The sequence below is a fragment of the Ranitomeya variabilis genome, chromosome 5 (genome assembly GCF_051348905.1).
Source record: "Ranitomeya variabilis isolate aRanVar5 chromosome 5, aRanVar5.hap1, whole genome shotgun sequence".
NCBI classification, from domain to species: Eukaryota; Metazoa; Chordata; class Amphibia; order Anura; family Dendrobatidae; genus Ranitomeya; species Ranitomeya variabilis.
Window position 1 is genome coordinate 68,422,655 of NC_135236.1, and position 21,821 is coordinate 68,444,475.

At 48.8% G+C, this 21,821-nt stretch overlaps 1 protein-coding gene and 1 long non-coding RNA gene across 2 annotated transcripts in view; one reads left to right on the top strand and one right to left on the bottom strand.

The window, feature by feature from the left end:
- Positions 1–3,051: 3,051 nt before the first annotated feature.
- On the bottom strand, positions 3,052–12,301 carry TTI2 (TELO2 interacting protein 2). The gene is made up of 7 exons (XM_077262130.1): positions 11,455–12,301; positions 9,895–10,081; positions 9,478–9,570; positions 5,275–5,465; positions 4,895–5,038; positions 3,409–3,571; positions 3,052–3,188 (listed from the first exon to the last, which is right to left on the bottom strand). The coding sequence occupies exons 1-7, from the start codon at positions 12,216–12,218 to the stop codon at positions 3,075–3,077; spliced, it is 1,656 nt and encodes a 551-aa protein (XP_077118245.1). The 5' UTR covers positions 12,219–12,301; the 3' UTR covers positions 3,052–3,074.
- Positions 12,302–12,365: 64 nt separating this feature from the next.
- LOC143774493 (uncharacterized) overlaps positions 12,366–21,821 on the top strand; it is a 37,508-nt gene continuing 28,052 nt past the window's right edge. The window contains exon 1 of the long non-coding RNA XR_013215544.1: positions 12,366–12,486. This is a non-coding gene — a long non-coding RNA (uncharacterized LOC143774493). The remainder of the gene's footprint in view (positions 12,487–21,821) is intronic.

Genomic DNA, 21,821 nt, shown 5'->3' on the forward strand with positions numbered 1-21,821 from the left:
TTACAATCCGATATGCTATACTCTCATATATAATATGACATGCTGTTAGCTAATATGTTGTTACTGATCTCCTACTGCTTTTTGCACCGAACTGGTTAGCTGAGGGCCAGCAGGAGGGTGTATACTGCAGGGGAGGAGCTAACTTTCTTTGTATCACTTAGTGTCCTCCTAGTGGCAAGCAGCATAACACCCACGGTCTGTGTCCCCCAATGATTGGCTCGGAGAAAAAGATTTTACGGTAAGTAAACAAAAATCTCCTTTTTCGTCTATGTTCCCTATCAACCAATTTGTAAATATTCCAACTCTGTCATTTGTGTCTGCAATCTACAATACACTGGCCGTCCACAGCAGAATGAGTGGTCCTAGGGATAATATTCGGGATGGCAGCATTACACACAGTTTATCCAAACATTTCCTCACGGATCACAAAAAAAAGATCCCAATTGCAGGAAACTTGCCCTCTTAAAGCCGATTACTCAACATCTAACTAACGGATTCCAGAAACTTGTCAACACCGAGTCCTGTTGAATTTTCTGATTATAGATGTTGACACGCGAATGTCTAAATTAATATGTAGACATCACTGTTATGCTTGATGAGAAGGGTCGTAAAACACCGAAATCGCAGCGAGACGCCGCAGCATTGGGTGTAATATTGTCCTCAGGTGTCGACACGATCTGGAACATGGAGGTGTAAAGGTCGTTACATGTGACTTTAATGAAAGTTGACGAGACCTCCGCCATGTGTGACTGCTGCGGCCGAGCAATCAGGGCTCTTACACAATCAGGCGACGGCGCACAAAGGTTTTTGTTGTGCACCTTGTCACAGTTTAGGCCGAGCCGCACCATCGTTTTTCCAGAGCGTACGTCCGTCCTGAGAGAATATTGATAAGCTGCATGTGACGAGTCGTGCCACTCACTAGGAACGGCAGAGCCCCAACGTCACAGGACCGCTGTGGTCGATCAGTGCACCCTGCTCCGGGATAGCACAGTTATAACTGATCCACTGGTAAAAGCATAAAAAGGATGACGCCATCCGAGAAAAATATGTTTCACCAACATTGATATGTGAATGCACAAGGCCGGCTTCATGTTTCTTGAACAGACTGCGATTTACAAACCAGCTAGAAGTCTGACCCAGATTAATCTCCATCATATGTGCCTATCGGGCAGTTGTACTCGGTATGAGAGACTAAGCCGGTCCAGAAAGCCCTGGGTGGCTAACAGATTAAAGGGACTGTCTCCACAAAATGACTGTTCAAACCAAGCACAGGTGCAGGATGTTTCATGGCGGGGTCAATCATTTATATACACCTTCCCACCTGCTTGGTTTCCTCTCTATCTCCATCCCTTCTTGGATTGACAGCTCTGGCTTCATAGAGCCTGAAAAGGGAGGAGATAATGAAAACCAAGCAGGATGGAAAGTGTATATATAAATGATTGACCCTGCCATGAAGCTCCGAGCGCCTGTACTGGCTTTCAACAGTCATTAATCTGCAGACATGGAGTTAATCTTCAGGGTTAATAGCGTTTTAAAGTCATACGGCCACCACCCTGAAAGCCCAACCACTGTGAGGAAATTAACTTTATTCCTCTGGCTTTTAGTCATCACTCAGTACATAATGAGCACTGGCACTGACTGACAGCCCACCCTGTACTGATGCACCGCTGAGCCGGCTGTCAGTCAGTGCTGGGTGTGGATACAGCCACAGCTCTCTATGTACTGAGTGATGACTGAAAGCCGGAGGCTGCTGGGAGGAATAAAGTTAATTTTCTCCCTATAGCCAGGCTTTTAATGTGGCGGCCACACTGCTTCAGAACAATATTAACCTGCAAATAAAACCCCATAACTGCAGGCTGATAGCATCTGGATACAAGACAGATAAAGCTGGGTTCACATTGCGTTCAGTGACTCCGTTAAACGGACTACGTTATAACGCGGTGTAACGTAGTCCGTTAACGCCGCCATTGAATGCAATGTCGGACGCATCGCTAGCGCACGCCCACAATGGTCGTGCGCTAGCGATGTGCCGTCATTGAGTGACGGACCCAAGACGCGGGCTGCAGCGTTTCCGGGTCCGTCACTGCTAGCGCAGATGGAGCTAGCAGATGCTCTATCTGCGCTAGCGCGATGGAACGTCAGCACTTGCGTTAACAGCAGCCCGTTAGCGTATGTGCTGAACGGGCTGCTGCTAACGCAGTGTGAACCCAGCCTTAGGGTACGGCCAGACAACTCGCCCCGATTCAGCTCCTCCTTTGTGCAGCCATGGGCCCATTGCGGCAGGTTGGAGATTCGTCTGCACCGTCTGGCCATACCCTAAACTTTCTCATGTAGCTGCCTCGGTCGGTTGCTAGCTGTGAAGAATAGGGTTGAGCGAAACGGATCGGACATTTTCAAAAGTCACCGACTTTCAGCAAAGTCGGGTTTCCTGAAACCCGACCCCACTGTGGGATCGGCCATGTGGTCGGCGATCTTCGCGCCAAAGTGGCATTTCATGACGCTTTCCCCGCCATTTTTTCAGCCAATGAAGGAGTGTGGGCAGCGTGATGACATAGGTTCCGGCTTGCTTTGTGCGGCGTCACAGGAGAAAGAGAGAGAAAGAGAGAGAGAAAAAAAAAAAATACCCATTGACTTGCATTGGGTTTCGTGTTTCGGTCGGCCCCCCGACTTTTCACAATAATCGGCCGATTTCACACGAGCCGACTTTCGAGACAGTTGGGTTTCACGAAACCCAACTCGATCCTAAAAAAGCAAAAGTCGCTCAACCGTAGTGCCGAATACTCTACAGGGAAATCCCATCGGGCTGATATTTTTATGACCTCAGGCTCTTAGCTGGAGGCAGCAACCTCTCCGTGTCGTGAGTCATTTACAACGATGGATTGAGGAGGGTTTTTTTTTTAGGTAAAACATGAATAAAGGGTAAATCTACTGTATTGCACGTACGAATTGATCGATTCACCCCAAATTCTGCCCAAACACAAGGTTCCATTAATCCGTTGTCTAGTCGGCCAACCCTCCCCCACATCCCCTATAGAAACGAGGCTCCGTCAGTGCAGGGTGAATGTAGACTTTTATTACGGCTGTATGGGGCTCGATGGCTGACGCTCTCCGCCTCGCTGGAGCACTGCGCCGACACACTGCTGGAGGAGAGGCTCCTGGCACACGGAGGGGATGTCTTGCAGGGCGGTCTGAAGTACAAGAAGATTGGCAGACGTCAGAAGACACGACACACGCACACTGCACCCCCTAAGAGCGTGATAATTACTCTACAAATCCCTGCAGTCTATTACTCCCAGTGGCCTCAGATCACCGCTGCGACCAGTGATTAGCTGCAGCAGTCATGTGCACTTACAGTAAGGAACAACCCCCCTCTGGGTAAATGACGATCTGCTTCCATACTTTACTCACTTTGACCTGTCCTTGGGAGCAGTGGTCTAGAAGCAGCAGGCACTCGGTGGCCCCGTTGAGTAACGCTTCGGTCACAGGCACAGAATTCGCATTGGTGTCAGAAGAAAGCTCATAGATCAGCTTTAGAAGGGCTTTTAGGAGGAGAGGAAGCCAAGGAGGGATCCTAGGAAAGAGATCAACCATTAGACCCGTGTGCTGGGGCAAATGTGGAGAGATGATCGGACATCAAGGCCCCAAAACGGCCACCGGTAACATGAAGAGCCCTATTGTTACAATGTTCCCAAAGGAAGGGGCCACAATTATTTAACACCTAGTCGCACATGTACGTCCCGGCCAGGGTGTGCGGGTATGGAGCAGGCTCAGTAGCAGTGCCCACCCATATAGGTCCGATACTGGCGGTATTACACAGCCATCATCTGCCCGTAACAGCGCTAGCCTCCATCACTGACAGCAGCAATTAAACATTACAGTCATTGGGGGGGAAAAAAGGATTACAATGGCAGCTGAAGGCCCCCGTTGCCGCCATCTTGGTACTCCTCTGAAGCTCCGCTGTAGGCTGAGCAGCAATGGAGACTGCAATTTATACTATAGCGTAAGCAATCAAAAAATCACAGATACAAGCCACCGAGAGAAACTAGAAAAAAACTGTAAAAAAAAAAGGTAAAATTTAAATCACTTTTTTTTTTTTTTAAATAAAGGAAAACAAAAACAACAATTGATATTGCTGCATCCATAAAACTCCGTTCTATCAAAGTCTAAAATTATTTAAGCTATATAAACCATACGATGTAAGCTGTAAAAAAGAAAAAAAAAAATTAAAGACACGTTACCGGGTTCATTTTCACAGCATAATGTATGACGTAAAACCAAAACCCCCCAAAAAAACAATGGTGAAAACTGCACTTACTCATAAGGTAACTAAAACTAAACTGAATAGTTATGGCTCTTAAAAGAAAGGGAGTAAAAAATAAAAAAAAAAAGAGATACAGGTCCCCATACACAAGGCGACCAAACCCACCGATATCATGGGGACAGGCCAACAGCCTGATGTGTGGGGGTCTGGCAGATCTGATATCGGATTGTTGATCCTTTTGTTCTCCGAGCGATAAGCTGCTGCCAGAAGATAATAGTTTGTTAATTAGTCGCGACTAGTCTGGCCAAGTAGTCTTTTCCCCTGGACTAGTCCACTAATCAGTCCGCTCAGGGTGACAGCCTCACTGTGTCCAATGGCCATCTTGCATAACTGAGCACAGTGATGAGTATGTCAGTGACATAGAGTAGACATGATTACAGCACCCGAGGCCGGGACTGGTCTGGGGAATAGACGCCCCGCCAGACTAAGAATATGAGGCGAAAACTTTATTTTTGCTGTTCGGTGATTTCTCACACCAGTCATTACATGAAAATGCAGGAATACGGCTCTGTAGGATTCTGGCGTTACACCTAACAGGTTCCCTAAAGGGTCCAACCAAAAAGGACGCCCCACCTTGGCCATGCGTATTTGATGGTTCCCTGTAAAGTCTCTAGGATGCTGAGACGGGCGGCTTCATCAGGACCATCGGAGACCTCCAGATACCCGACGATCACACGCAGCAGCCTCTTCATGTGACGGGCGATCCTCATGCCAAGCCTGCGTTGAATAACACAAATCAGTGGGGGGCACAGGAGAATACGGCTCTCGGTAAGAGGTTGTCCAGATCTCTGCTTGCAGTCACTTTGTGCACGCAGAGATCTTGAACTCGAGGCATTGGTACAGGTGGTGTAGTGTAATCATTTAACTCTGTATTTGTTACCCCTTTAATAGAGCATTTGTGCCCCTCAGAGGGGTAACGTGCACCCCCGGCACATACAGCATGCAGCTCATACCTTTCTTGCAGGGCGGGCAGGCTGCGTGCATACAGTCTGCGCAGGGCTAGCCTGTGCTCCATCTCCATGTGGGTCAGAAGCATCTGCATGATCTGGTCAGGGGGGTTTTCTCCGTCTTTGTGGTACGCCCCCACTGCCGGTGGTGGTTTATGGAGGACGGGAAAAATATCCAGTAAGCAGGGCAGGACCACCTGATAGGGGGAAGAACCAGAAGGATTATTGGGTAATGGCAAGAGGTTGGATCACAGCTCACCCGGCTACTGTAAGTAAGGTGTGGTGGCGCCACGTGTAATACCACTAGGATGTGGCGGGTGTCGTGACCTATTCATCACCTGCTGCCCATATGTGGGAGAGCAAAGTCAGTAATAACCGCTGATTTACACAGGACCAACCGACTACACTACCTCCACACGTGGTAGATGCCGGCCGTGTAAGGCTATGTGCACACACTGCGGATTTTGCTGCGGAACCGCAGCGTTTCCGCAGCTGCGGGTCCGCAGCGGTTTCCCATGAGTTTACAGTACAATGTAAACCTATGGGAAATGAAATCCGCAGTGCACATGCGGAAAAAAACGCGCGGAAACGCAGCGGTTTACATTCCACAGCATGTCAATTCTTTGTGCGGATTCCGCTGCGGGTTTACACCTGCTCCAATAGAAAACCGCAGGTGTAAACGCGCAGCGGAAACCGCGATAAATCCGCAGGAAAAACCGCAGCGGTTTTGCACTACGGATTTATCAAATCCGCTGCGGAAAATTCCGCAATGGAATCCGCAATGTGTGCACATGGCCTTACACAGCCTCATCCAGGCCATCAAAACATTAATTTACACGAACAGTAAACACCATAAAGAGAAAAAAAAAATCAGACTTTTTTCCATGACCATACCCCCCCCCCCAAAAAAAAAAAATAGAATAAAAACTAATCAATACATTGTAAGTACTATATTTTTCGGACAATAAAAAGCACCCTGAATTTAGAAGAGGAAAATAGGAAAATAATTATTTCAATATAAAAACGTTGGTCCGTCTGAGTCTCACGGTTGGCATGATTTTGGTGATTCCAAACTTTTGCAATTATTACATTATTTTGTATTTTTATTTTTTTCATTTAAGTGGTGAATAACAATTCTAAAGTTTGGAAGAGGAGAAAAAATAATTGATTTGTGCGGTCATTTCCTGAGACCTGTCACATTTTTATTTTTTACTGGATGAGGCAGTGCCGGCGGGGGCTTCTTTTCTTTGTCCTGAGCTGACTGTTTTATACCAAATTGGGGTGCCATATTTTTTGGATTGAAAGATGCACTTTCTTTCCCCAAAATTTGGGAGGAAAATGGGGGTGCGTCTTAGGCCGGCGTCACACTGGCGAGTTTTACGGACGTAAGAGCGCAGAAACTACGTCCGTAAAACTCGCATAACATACGGCACAATTATTCTCAATGGGGCTGCTCCTATTAGCCGTATATTACGGTTCAGTATTATACGGCTTTCTACGGCCGTACAAAATCGCAGCATGCTGCGTTTGTCAGCGTACTGCGCAAAAAAATCGCCAATGAAAGTCTATGGGGGCGAGAAAAATACGGATTCCACACGGACCTGCAGTGTGACTTGCGAGAAATACGCAGCGGTGTTAGTGAAAAGTCGGTAATTCAATTGCCGGCTTTTCATTTCTCCTGCACAAACCCGACAGGATATGAGACATGGTTTACATACAGTAAACCATCTCATATCCCCCTTTTTTTTGCATATTCCACACTACTAATGTTAGTAGTGTGTATGTGCAAAATTTCAGCGCTGTAGCTGCTGAAATAAAGGGTTAAATGGCGGAAAAAATTGGCGTGGGCTCCCGCGCAATTTTCTCCGCCAGAGCGGTAAAGCCAGTGACTGAGGGTAGATATTAATAGCCAGGAGAGGGTCCATGGTTATTGGCCCCCCCGTGGCTAAAAACATCTGCCCCCAGCCACCCCAGAAAAGGCACATCTGGAAGATGCGCCTATTCTGGCACTTGGCCACTCTCTTCCCACTCCCTGTAGCGGTGGGATATGGGGTAATGAAGGGTTAATGCCACCTTGCTATTGGAAGGTGACATTAAGCCAGATTAATGATGGAGAGGCGTCAATTATGACACCTATCCATTATTAATCCAATTGTAGGAAAGGGTTAAAAAACACACACACACACATGATTGAAAAGTATTTTAATGAAATAAACACAGCGGTTGTTGTAATAATTTATTGTTCTCTCAAATCCATTTGCAGTCCCTCGCTTGGCAACATAATAAACGCACAAGATACATACCTTCTGATGTACTGTCAGGTCCAACGATGTAATCCATCTGAAGGGGTTAACTAATATTACAAGCAGGAGCCCTGCTATAATGCAGCTGTGCTCCGTGCTTGTAATTCCCCTGCGAATGAATGAAATGTAGGTCATTGACCTACATTTCCTTCAGTCGCGGTGATGCGCCCCCTGGTGGATGTCCTCATATGACCTGGAGCGTGGGAAAAAGTTCCCAGGCTGCAGTTCATGAGAACATCCACCAGAGGGCGCCTCACCGCGAATGAATGAAATGTAGGTCAATGACCTACATTTCATTCATTCACAGGGGAATTACAAGCACGGAGCACAGCTGCATTATAGCAGGGCTCCTGCTTGTAATATTAGTTAACCCCTTCAGATGGATTACATCGTTGGACCTGACAGTACATCAGAAGGTATGTATCTTGTGCGTTTATTATGTTGCCAAGCGAGGGACTGCAAATGGATTTGAGAGAACAATAAATTATTACAACAACCGCTGTGTTTATTTCATTAAAATACTTTTCAATCATGTGTGTGTGTGTTTTTTAACCCTTTCCTACAATTGGATTAATAATGGATAGGTGTCATAATTGACGCCTCTCCATCATTAATCTGGCTTAATGTCACCTTCCAATAGCAAGGTGGCATTAACCCTTCATTACCCCATATCCCACCGCTACAGGGAGTGGGAAGAGAGTGGCCAAGTGCCAGAATAGGCGCATCTTCCAGATGTGCCTTTTCTGGGGTGGCTGGGAGCAGATGTTTTTAGCCACGGGGGGGCCAATAACCATGGACCCTCTCCTGGCTATTAATATCTGCCCTCAGTCACTGGCTTTACCGCTCTGGCGGAGAAAATTGCGCGGGAGCCCACGCCAATTTTTTCCGCCATTTAACCCTTTATTTTAGCAGCTACAGCGCTGAAATTTTGCACATACACACTACTAACATTAGTAGTGTGGAATATGCAAAAAAAAAGGGGATATGAGATGGTTTACTATATGTAAACCATGTCTCATATCCTGTCGGGTTTGTGCAGGAGAAATGAAAAGCCGGCAATTGAATTAGCGGCTGTTCACAGATATCGCGCTGAATGAAATCTAAATACAGAATATATATATATGTGTCTCAATGACATATATATATATATATATATATATATATACTGTATATATGTTTTAATGAACATTTGAGCACATAAATCCATTAGATGTCGGTTTTGCAAGCCTGCGAGAAAATATCGCAGTACGGATGCCATACGGATTACATACGGAGGATGCCATGCGCAAAATACGCTGACACACCCTGCCTACGGATCACTATTTTGGGAACATTTCACCGTATTTCGGCCGTATTACGGCCGTAAAATACGGACCGTATTGTCTTACGCCGAGTGTGACGCCGGCCTTATAGTCTGAATGTAGCTTACCAAGGGGGGAGGGGTGTGGGGTGTGGAGATGATGCAGACCCTAGGTAGGGAGGGGAAGGTTGAACCATTGATCTCCGGGCGGTGCGAATCAGGAGCCGAGTCCCTGCTGCACTCATTGATCTCCTGGCGGTGGGCTTCAGTAAATTGGTGCATGTGCAGAATAAGATCCTGGCTTGGATCCACCGCCCCTTGGTAAGCTACATTCAGACTATAAGACGCACCCCCATTTTCCTCCCAAGTTTTGGGGGAAAGAAAGTGCATCTTACAATCCAAAAAATATGGTACCCCAATTTAGTATAAAACAGTCAGCTCAGAATACAGAAAAGAAGCCCCCGCACTGCCCCATCCACAAAAAAATAAAAATGTTACATGTCTCGGAAAATGGAGGCACAAAACAATTTTTCTTTCTTTTTACAAACCTTAGAATTGTTATCCACATAAAAAACAAACACTGGCAGCCATGGACATAGCCCTCACCTCAATGACTTCAGCATCTGTAGTGTAGAGGTGGTTCCGAAGGGCGTGGTACACAACCAGGGCCCGATTATACTGCCGCAGCTCCGCCGCCGGCTGTGGGGGGAGATACGAGTATTAGAGAGGTCCGCACTATTCCCCCAACTGATGAATAATAATAATGTTATCTATATTTCCATATGTACAAACACAGCAAAGAGGTTTGACTTCACGATGAAGGACAACTCTTGGAGAGGTCACAGCCCCACTTTTGAGGTCCTTAAGTGTAACCCTCCCAGACCAGTCATTCCTGGCATATCCTATCGATTTGCCTTCAATGCCAGTAATTGGAATACCCCTTTAAGTCATGGTGCCCATAAGCAGCAGGCTGGACGTGCCCCCACCGTGTGATCACTGAGAAGACGACGACCATGGTCTCACCACGTTCCTGATGATGTGGTGCAGGCATCGGATGCCCAGCACCTTGTTCTCCAGCTTGTAATCGTCGGAGAAGAGGAGCGAGGGCGGCATCACCCTACTGAGGAAGTCGGAGAGCCACGGCCGAGGCACCCGGAACAGCATCCAGGAGAAGACGAGCTTGGCCTCCGGGTGCGACTCCCATGTGTCTCTGCAATAAAACAGACGATGGATTACTGATCCGGGGGCTAACGAGACTGTGGAGTGCTGCTGCACGGCTGTGCAAGGCTCTGTACTAAGGAGAGTCCGCCCTGCCTTGTGCACGAGCCCAATACTCTACCCACGTAGCCCCCCATATCAGAAATCACGCCACGGGCCGCCGGACTCTGTATGGGCAGAATCTCTCCCGTGCGGCCCCGAACTGTGGTAACTCCACTCTGCCTTGTGCATGAGCTCCAAGGGGCCATGTCTGCCTCTGCCATCAGCGGACCCCATCAGTAAGGATGCCCAAAGTGTAAGCATCTGTAGTCGGGACGCGTCTGTGGTTGGGGGCAATTAAAGACAGCCACTGTGACAATTTCCAGACAGGCAACTATAAGGGTCGGGCCTCATGGATCAGTAGATAATCATGTTGGCAAAGAATGCAAATAGCAGTACCAGGGCCCCCGGGAGATGCCTTGTGTGGCCCTAACCCCATGAGGCTGTAAGGCAACTAGGCCGGAGGGGGCAGCGAGGCTGTACGGTAACTAGGCCGGAGGGGGGCAGCGAGGCTGTACGGTAACTAGGCCGGAGGAGGGCAGCGAGGCTGTACGGTACCTAGGCCGGAGGAGGGCAGCGAGGCTGTACGGTACCTAGGCCGGAGGAGGGCAGCGAGGCTGTACGGTACCTAGGCCGGAGGGGGCAGCGAGGCTGTACGGTAACTAGGCCGGAGGGGGCAGCGAGGCTGTACGGTAACTAGGCCGGAGGGGGCAGCGAGGCTGTACGGTAACTAGGCCGGAGGGGGGCAGCGAGGCTGTACGGTAACTAGGCCGGAGGGGGGCAGCGAGGCTGTACGGTAACTAGGTGGGAGGGGGGCAGCGAGGCTGTACGGTACCTAGGCCGGAGGGCGGCAGCGAGGCTGTACGGTACCTAGGCCGGAGGGGGGCAGCGAGGCTGTACGGTAACTAGGCTGGAGGGGGGCAGCGAGGCTGTACGGTACCTAGGCCGGAGGGGGGCAGCGAGGCTGTACGGTAACTAGGCCGGAGGGGGGCAGCGAGGCTGTACGGTACCTAGGTGGGAGGGGGGCAGCGAGGCTGTACGGTACCTAGGCCGGAGGGGGGCAGCGAGGCTGTACGGTACCTAGGCCGGAGGGGGGCAGCGAGGCTGTACGGTACCTAGGCCGGAGGGGGGCAGCGAGGCTGTACGGTACCTAGGCCGGAGGGCGGCAGCGAGGCTGTACGGTAACTAGGCCGGAGGGGGGCAGCGAGGCTGTACGGTACCTAGGCCGGAGGGGGGCAGTGACATAGGACATATCAGTGTTGTGATATCCTAGCTCTGCCCTGCGCATCCTGCAGTCACGCCCTTCGCCCCTCACACAGTCCTCACTTGCGGAGTCGGGGTCCCAGCAGCCGCAGGGCCTCCCTGTAGGTGTTGTAGGGCTGCTCCGGGTGCCCCTCCAGCAGTGCAGACACCGATGTGCACTGTGACACCTCCAGGAGAGATCGCAGCAGCCGATTGGCCAGACGGCGGGACTGCGCGTTGCTCCACGGCGTGTCGTGAATATGGGCCCCGCACAGGAGCAGCAGAGGAGCTGCAGCACAGCGCAGAACACACTGCGGGTCTATTATCTCTGACACCAGCTCCCCGTCACAGTCCACCATTGATTTAGGGGTCCCATCACTTTTAATACGGGCATCATTTGTCTCTTTTGTTAATGCAGGGGCTCCTCCACCAGAACCAGGCGATGCAGGGGCCACATGTTCCTCCTCCTGCGATAAACTCGCCCCTTGTCCATTTTCATTTACGAGCACTCCATCCAATCCCCCCTCCAGCCCGGAGCCGCCACATTTCCCAGCTTCCTCTGCGCTGTCGGCCTTCAGCTCTTGTTCCGCCTCTGCGGCGCTGATGTGATGACCACGTGATGCTGCCGCAGCCTCCAGGAGCAATAGAGAGGCCTGGACCGCCGCTGCCGCTCTGGCCGGAACTTCTCTATTGTCACTTCCATCCTCCGGACCAGGTGCCGCCCAGAAAACTAAAGCCTGTAGGAGCTCCGTGCAGCCGGCCGGGGTGCGGGGGAGAGCGGGAGCACGACCGAGACAAGCACAGAGTCCGGCAAGCGCACGTGCCAGAGGAGGCTCAGCAGCTGCCATGCCAACGCCGGAACTGCACGACCAGCGGATACTAACTGGCGGCCATATTAACTCCTGGCAGCGCGGCCGGTGGCCATATTAACTCCTGGTAGTGTTTCTGGCGGCCATATTAACTCCTGCTGGTGTTTCTGGCGGCCATATTAACTCCTGGAAGCGCAGCCGGCGGTCATATTAACTCCTGGCAGTAATGGAGGAATGTCCTCACATGAGGGAAATGGCCTGAATTTAGCCACACAGTGCTTATGGTGCGTCCGTCCGTGCTGCACAGGTGACTGACTTCCCATGTGGTTCCCCAAAATTATTATCCTGGGCAGGGCAGTTTCTAGCCCAAAAATGACACAGGGCGAGAGTAGGAAATTTCTCCCCCCCCCCCCCCCCCCCCGGCACCGAAAATAATAAACATTATTTTTGTGGGCTTGAGTAATAAATAGAGAGCAGGCTTGTATCTTCCCTTTTTTTAATAAATTATAATTTGCCTTTAACTTATATAGAACTTGGGGAAAAGGGACAAGTATGCTAATTATTAACGGTGAGAACAAAGTTGTAGGTAAATAATATCTATTAATTATTTTGGAAACAGATCCTAAAAATTGTAGGTTGCAGATTTATGAGAAACTGACTCTTCTAGATTTAGCCGCTGCAAAAGCATTAATAGCTTCCGAATAATTCAGCTTTTCTGCCAGTTCATTTTCTAATTCCAGGTCACATTTACTAATCTCTTCTAAAAGGAGATTGGCGAGACTTTCCCCAGATGTATCAGTAGCAGGACGATAGCCAATAAAATGTTCCTTTATTGCTACGTGATCATCATCTATATCAACAAATCTTAAGGTGTATGACAACTGTTCAGTGTGACCTGCATCTTGTGTGCAGTCCAACATTATTGAAAAATACTTAGATCTTTTGGCTTTTTCTAGAATACATTTCTTCACCTGAGAGGCCATCAAGCAGATAATTTCATTTTGAATTAAATTTCCACAGTAATGTGTATGGATTTCCTGGGAAGTAATTCGTTTTAAATGATCTCTCATTACTGGTTCAAATTTTCCAAGAAGCTCTATAAGCCCAAGGAAATGTCCATTATTTGGTGTAAACAATGTATTTGACGATCCTCGAAAAGCTAAATTATTGGTTGCCAGGTATACAGTTACTGCCATAACTCTTTCCAACACTTCTCGCCTGGGTGAGGATGCCACCAGACTGCCAAAGATGAGGTAAGTCAGCTGGGCCCCCTCCCGGGTTTCATGCTGTGGGGCATGCCAAATCAGCATGCCCCAAGGGTGGTTGGGGGGGGGGCAGGTGTGGGGGTCCCCATCCAAAAAAAAAGGCTAGCCCAACCCATCCCATCCCTCAGACCCCCTCACCTGTTCAGTGTGTCAGTGCCCTCTGCCCTCTGAGTCTGAGCGCGCTCAGACTGCTAAATGGGGCTGCTGGGAAGGGAAGGACTAATCCATAGGCAGGGGGTGGGCATTTTTGCTATACTGCTACCACTGTCAGACTAGACTGCAGCCTGTCCTGTCCAGCATTGAAATTGGCAACAGCCAGGCAGCCTAGTCTGACAGTGATAGTGTGTGTGCTTAGCTCTTTGATCACTGTCTCAGGGAGCGCCCGTGCTCAGCCGAGAGCGCGGCGCCCCTGCTATCAGTGTGGGAGTGGCCGAGCTGCCTCATCCTGGCTGTTCATTCTCGCTGTTCATCCAGCGCGGAGCGGAGGTGAGTCATACCTCCCAACTTTTGAAGATGGGAAAGAGGGACAAAGTTTGCGGCGCGCTTTGCGCGCCGCGGCAAATTTTAGGCCACGCCTCTGACCACACCCATTCATAATTAGTCACACCCATATCCACATCCCAACCACACCCATTTAGCACTGCCGATCACACTGTTTCATATACAATAATTATAAACAAAAAAATATGGCCACACAGTGCCCCATACTGTATAATGGCCACACATGATGCTCCATACTGTATAATGAACACACATGACGCTCCATACTGTATAATGGCCACACATGATGCTCCATACTGTATAATGAACACACATGATGCTCCATACTGTATGACCGCACATGATGCTCCATACTGTATAATGACCGCACATGATGCTCCATACTGTATAATGACCCCACATGATGCTCCATACTGTATAATGGCCGCACATGATGCTCCATACTGTATAATGAACACACATGATGCTCCATACTGTATGACCGCAAATGATGCTCCATACTGTATAATGACCGCACATGATGCTCCAGACTGTATAATGACCGCACATGATGCTCCATACTGTATAATGACCCCACATGATGCTCCATACTGTATAATGACCGCACATGATGCTCCATACTGTATAATGACCGCACATGATGCTCCATACTGTATGACCGCAAATGATGCTCCATACTGTATAATGACCGCACATGATGCTCCAGACTGTATAATGACCGCACATGATGCTCCAGACTGTATAATGACCGCACATGATGCTCCAGACTGTATAATGACCGCACATGATGCTCCAGACTGTATAATGACCGCACATGATGCTCCAGACTGTATAATGACCGCACATGATGCTCCAGACTGTATAATGACCGCACATGATGCTCCATACTGTATAATGGCCGCACATGATGCTCCATACTGTATAATGGCCACACATGATGCTCCATACTGTATAATGGCCGCACATGATGCTCCATACTGTATAATGGCCACACATGATGCTCCATACTGTATAATGACCGCACATGATGCTCCATACTGTATAATGACCGCACATGATGCTCCATACTGTACAATGACCGCACATGATGCTCCATATTGTATAATGACCGCACATGATGCTCCATACTGTATAATGACCGCACATGATGCTCCATACTGTATAATGGCCACACATAATGCTCCATACTGTATAATGACCGCACATGATGCTCCATACTGTATAATGACCGCACATGATGCTCCATATTGTATAATGACCACACATGATGCTCCATACTGTATAATGACATACAGGCACGCAGCTCACACACAGGCACGCAGCTCACACGCACGCAGCTCACAAACACATGCAGCTTTGACACAAATGCATCACACACGCAGCCATCACACACACACGCAGCCATCACACACACACACACGCAGCCATCACACACACACACACGCAGCCATCACACACACACACGCAGCCATCACACACACACACACACGCAGCCATCACACACACATGCAGCCATCACACACACACGCAGACATCACACACGCAGCCATCACACACACACACACACACACGCAGCCATCACACACACACGCAGCCATCACACACACGCAGCCATCACACACACACAGCCATCACACACACACAGCCATCACACACACACAGCCATCACACACACACAGCCATCACACACACACAGCCATCACACACACGCAGCCATCACACACACACAGCCATCACACACACACGCAGCCATCACACACACGCAGCCATCACACACACGCAGCCATCACACACACGCAGCCATCACACACACGCAGCCATCACACACACACACGCAGCCATCACACACACACGCAGCCATCACACACACAGCCATCACACACACACACGCAGCCATCACACACACACACACACGCGCAGCCATCACACATGCAGCCATCACACACACACGCAGCCATCACACACACACACGCAGCCATCACACACACACACGCAGCCATCACACACACACGCAGCCATCACACACACACACGCAGCCATCACACACACACACACGCAGCCATCACACACACACACACGCAGCCATCACACACACACAGCCATCACACACACACACGCAGCCATCACACACACGCAGCCATCACACACACACACACGCAGCCATCACACACACACAGCCATCACACACACACACACGCAGCCATCACACACATCACACACACACAATCTCCTCTGTGATGCAGGGGCGGCTGATGATGTCCATGTGCAGCTCTCTGCTGAAGTCTTCAGTCTCCTGCTCACAGCTCTGCACTATCCCGGCACCTCCCCCGTCTCTCCTTCTCTGCCGGGATAGCAGCTAAGAGCAGAAGCCGGAGCTCCGTGCACACACAGCCAGAGGTAGTGAATCGCTGACCTTTCTTCTTGATTGCTGCAGGCTCTCTCCTTCAGCGTGGCAGCGCCGCACAGGGGGCGGGAGGGGGGGGGGGTGTTGCGCGGGCGGTCAGGAGGCAGCTTTTATATAAAAAAAAAAAAAAACAGGCTCTCTCTACGTCCCGGAAGTGGGCGGGGCTTCACCGGCGGCCGCAAATTCGGGATTTTAAATGCCCGAAGCGGGACAGCGGGACCCCGGTGCCAAAGCGGGACTGTCCCGCTGAAATCGGGACGGTTGGGAGGTATGGGTGAGTGGCGGCGCCGAGGTGGCCGCAACCATTATGTGCGGTGCGGGGGGGGGGGGCGCGGCGACGCGAGGCGATGATCTGACCGCTCAGCTGTCAGATTTGCAGCTGAGTTCGGGCAGGGCGCGCCCGCGCTCAGCACTGAGCGCGGCATCCGCGCCCCTGACAGCCCTTAAACAGCAGCAGCAGCGGGCAGGGGACCACCGGGGCCCGAGGCCTCTCCTGCGCCCCCCGGCCCCACGGCGCCCCGTGTGGCCGCCCTGCCCGCCCTGTTGAAGAAACGGCCCTGATCCTGGGGTTTTGCTCATACTTTGCCTCTACACATACTCATACCTCCCATTTGCCTCTACACATACTCATACCTCCCAACTTTTGAAGATGGGAAAGAGGGACAAAGTTTGCGGCGCGCTTCGCGCGCCGCGGCAAATTTTAGGCCACGCCTCTGACCACACCCATTCATAATTAGTCACACCCATATCCACGTCCCAAGCACACCCATTTAGCACTGCTGATCACACTGTTTCATATACAATAGTTATAAACAAAAAAATATGGCCACACAGTGCTCCATACTGTATAATGACCGCACATGACGCTCCATACTGTATAATGGCCACACATGATGCCCCATACTGTATAATGACCGCACATGATGCTCCATACTGTATAATGGCCACACATGATGCTCCATACTGTATAATGGCCACACATGATGCCCCATACTGTATAATGACCGCACATGATGCTCCATACTGTATAATGACCGCACATGATGCTCCATACTGTATAATGGCCGCACATGATGCTCCATACTGTATAATGACCGCACATGATGCTCCATACTGTATAATGACCGCACATGATGCTCCATACTGTATAATGGCCACACAGTGCTCCATACTGTATAATGACCGCACATGATGCTCCATACTGTATAATGACCGCACATGATGCTCCATACTGTATAATGGCCACACAGTGCTCCATACTGTATAATGACCGCACATGATGCTCCATACTGTATAATGGCCGCACATGATGCTCCATACTGTATAATGGCCGCACATGATGCTCCATACTGTATAATGACCGCACATGATGCTCCATACTGTATAATGGCCGCACATGATGCTCCATACTGTATAATGGCCGCACATGATGCTCCATACTGTATAATGACCGCACATGATGCTCCATACTGTATAATGACCGCACATGATGCTCCATACTGTATAATGGCCGCACATGATGCTCCATACTGTATAATGACCGCACATGATGCTCCATACTGTATAATGGCCGCACATGATGCTCCATACTGTATAATGACCGCACATGATGCTCCATACTGTATAATGACCGCACATGATGCTCCATACTGTATACTGGCTGCACATGATGCTCCATACTGTATAATGAACACACATGATGCTCCATACTGTATAATGGCCACACATGATGCTCCATATTGTATAATGACCGCACATGATGCTCCATACTGTATAATGACCGCACATGATGCTCCATACTGTATAATGACTGCACATGATGCTCCATATTGTATAATGACCACACATGATGCTCCATACTGTATTATGGCCACAGTTCTCCATACTGTATAATGACATACAGACACGCAGCTCACACACATGCAGCATCACACACACAGTATCACACATACACACGCAGCATCACAAACGCAGCTCACAAACACATGCAGCTTTGACACAAATGCATCACACATGCAGCCATCACACACACACACAGCCATCACACACACACGCAGTCATCACACACACACACGCAGCCATCACACACACAGCCATCACACACACGCAGTCATCACACACACACGCAGTCATCACACACACGCAGCCATCACACACACACACGCAGCCATCACACACACACACACACGCAGCCATCACACACACATGCAGCCATCACACACACACGCAGCCATCACACACACACACACACACACGCAGCCATCACACACACACACACGCAGCCATCACACACATGCAGCCATCACACACACACGCAGCCATCACACACACACACACGCAGCCATCACACACACACACGCAGCCATCACACACATGCAGCCATCACACACACACACGCAGCCATCACACACACCCAGCCATCACACACACCCAGCCATCACACACACACACTCAGCCATCACACACACACACCCAGCCATCACACACACACACCCAGCCATCACACACACACACACCCAGCCATCACACACACACCCATCACACACACACACCCATCACACACACACCCATCACACACACCCAGCCATCACACACACCAGATACCTCATACACACATGACACACACACAAATGCAGCATCACACATCTCACACACACACACACATCATACACACACAATCTCCTCTGTGGTGCAGGGGCGGCTGATCTGTCCATGTGCACTGCAGCTCTTCAGTTTCTCCGGCTGCTCACAGCTCTGCACTGTCCCGGCCCCTCCCCCGTCTCTCCTTCTCTGCCGGGATAGCAGCTAAGAGCAGGAGACGCCGGAGCTCCGTGCACACACAGGAGGAAGTGAGTCGCTGACCTCTCATCTTGATCGCTGCTGGCTCTCTGCCTCAGCGTGGCAGCGCCGCACACACAGGGGGCGGGGGGGGGCGGGATCGGTCGGGAGGAGACCCAGCATGTATAAGAAAAAAAAAACAGCCACAAACCTAAGCTACTCAGGTGCCGCCCCCTGCATTGTCCCTGCCCTAGGCACGGGACATTAGTGTCCCGCCCGGGATCCCGGGGCTGGCTGTCAAAATCAGGACAGTCCCGCGGGATCCAGGACGGTTGGGAGGTATGCATACTTACCAACATTTAACCCCTGAACGACGGAGCGTTTAGTTTTCGTTTTCTTCCTCCCTTTCTTCCAAAAGCCATAACTTGTTTTTATCTTTCATTCGACGTGTGACGCCTTGTGGTTTATTTTTTTTCCGTCACAAGTTGTCGCTTTGAATTCCACCATTCATTTTGCCATATAAATAAAGTGCTTGGAAACTGGAAAAAAAAAATCCACATGCGGTAAAATGGTGAAAAAAAACAATTCTACAATTATTTGCGGGGTCTTGTTTTTCCAACATTCATTATACAGTAAAAATGCGCTGGTATTGTAATTGTCCAGGTCCGAGCTGTCCTTATATTTTTGTGGAAAAGAATCAGAACTTTGTTAAAAGAAAATAAAAAATATCGCCATTTTGTAAGTATTTTTTCTCCCCGTTGATGGTGCTGGGTGAGGAGCTTTAGTTTTTATTGATACCAGTTTTGAGATAAATGTGATGTTTTGATCTTTTTTTTATTCCATTTTTAAGGAGAGTAGCAGAAACTAAAAAACAGCAATTCTGACTTGTGATTTTTTTCTTTATGGTGTTTAAGGGTTAATATTTTAATATTTTGATAGATTACACTTTTCTGGCCATTGTGATACCAAATATGTTCATTTTTTTTAGTTTTTGATTTTTTTTTTATATTTATAAATGGGGAGAAGGCGGGGGTCTAATTTTGAAGTTTTTTTTTTTAATTTTAAATATTTAAAAAAAAACGTTCACTTGAACTTGTGATTGATGTAGGCCCCCGACTGCCATGGCAACCCATGGGTTGTAGCCTAAGAGCCTCATTGAAGTAGAACCACAGGGTTAACAAAGCAAGTGAGGAAATTAGGTATGGCTGGGAAGTGATAAAACTAATTAAAAGCCCCCTTAAGGCCGGGACTGCCTGTGGTGACCAAATAATTAAGGCAGGAGATCTATTGTGGGAGCCAGTAACAGAGTCTAGGGTTTGTAGATTGAAGAATGGTAAGCAGCTATGATGAAAGAACTTTCCCTTAGACTTTGTGTCTCCAATGTGCAGTTATGAATATTGGGGTTTGTGTAGATCAGATATTGATAGGACATGCAATTTCAATGTCAGTACTAACAGGAAGAATATGCATATTTTTTTCATAACGGTGACACATGCTTATAAGCCCCAAATCAATAGTGGCCAGATCGCTGACAACATCCATGCCATGTTTCCCATCTAAGAAAAGGTAAAATTCCAATAAAAAATAAGATGGTGATCATATGCCTATGATCATCAGGAGTGAAGATGTCGGGAATGTTGGCAATATCATAATTTTCTGAAACTGAAACCACGTCCCATAACCAGCCCTGTTATTGAGTCGGCAAGGGGAGGTATGTGGGTGTAACTTAGGTGCTGATAAAAGGACAAGGCAAGTTATGATCTGTGTTCCATGCAGAGAAATACATATCAGTGTATGCATGATCCACGTTCACTGGACGTTTCCAGTCTTAAGTGCTCTACTTCCCTAATCTCTGAGCCATCTCAGTGACCAGTGTTTAGTAAGTTTCTTTCATCCTGTTTATTCTATGTAATTATGTATGCTGTATTGTTTTGTCCCCTTTGTAACATCTTTTGTACATTTTTTTATACACACTGCCTATCGTTTTGGATTAAATCTAAAATTTAATAGTTCTGTTCCTTTTGTTCTCTAAACCACACTCCTGAAGCCATATGCTACCAGAAATCAGTTCAGTTGGCCTGTATAACGAATGGTGGTGGCAGCAAGTAGTTCTTGGGTTATCATGGCGTTAGCAGTGACCGTACCGGAGTATGTATATATTCCATGAGTTGGAATTAAAGGTGTATATGCCATACGTTCACTGTTCTTCAATAACCGGCCTATTGGTGGTAACAGCCGCAGCCTCATCCGTTAATCGTCGGTCAAATGTGTAATTGTCCTGACAATAGGGGGCAGGAAAGGGCTGTTTGTGACAAAAAGATAAGGTGGTGGGTTCAGCGTGACCACCCCCAGCTATCCGGCTGTGAATTTTGACAATATCCATCACCGCAGTCATGTGGAGCAAACTAAGCATTTGAAGCCTCTGCAAACCTCCGCACCCGTTTCATGAATAATAGTTCTTTTTGGAGCAGGAAGGGGATGAAGCCCCACAAATTGAGATAGTTAAGCCATGCTCCCAAAAATGCCTTTTAAATAGGTATTTTATAGTATCAAATTTGCATAATCGCCACCCCCTGTGTAGTCCGGGTTCACAAATATGTTTCTCCACTATCAGGATTGATGCCAAGCACTATATGGACATGTTAACCCATAAATTACCCTCCGATGCTTCTGGAGGAATTAAGTTCATACATG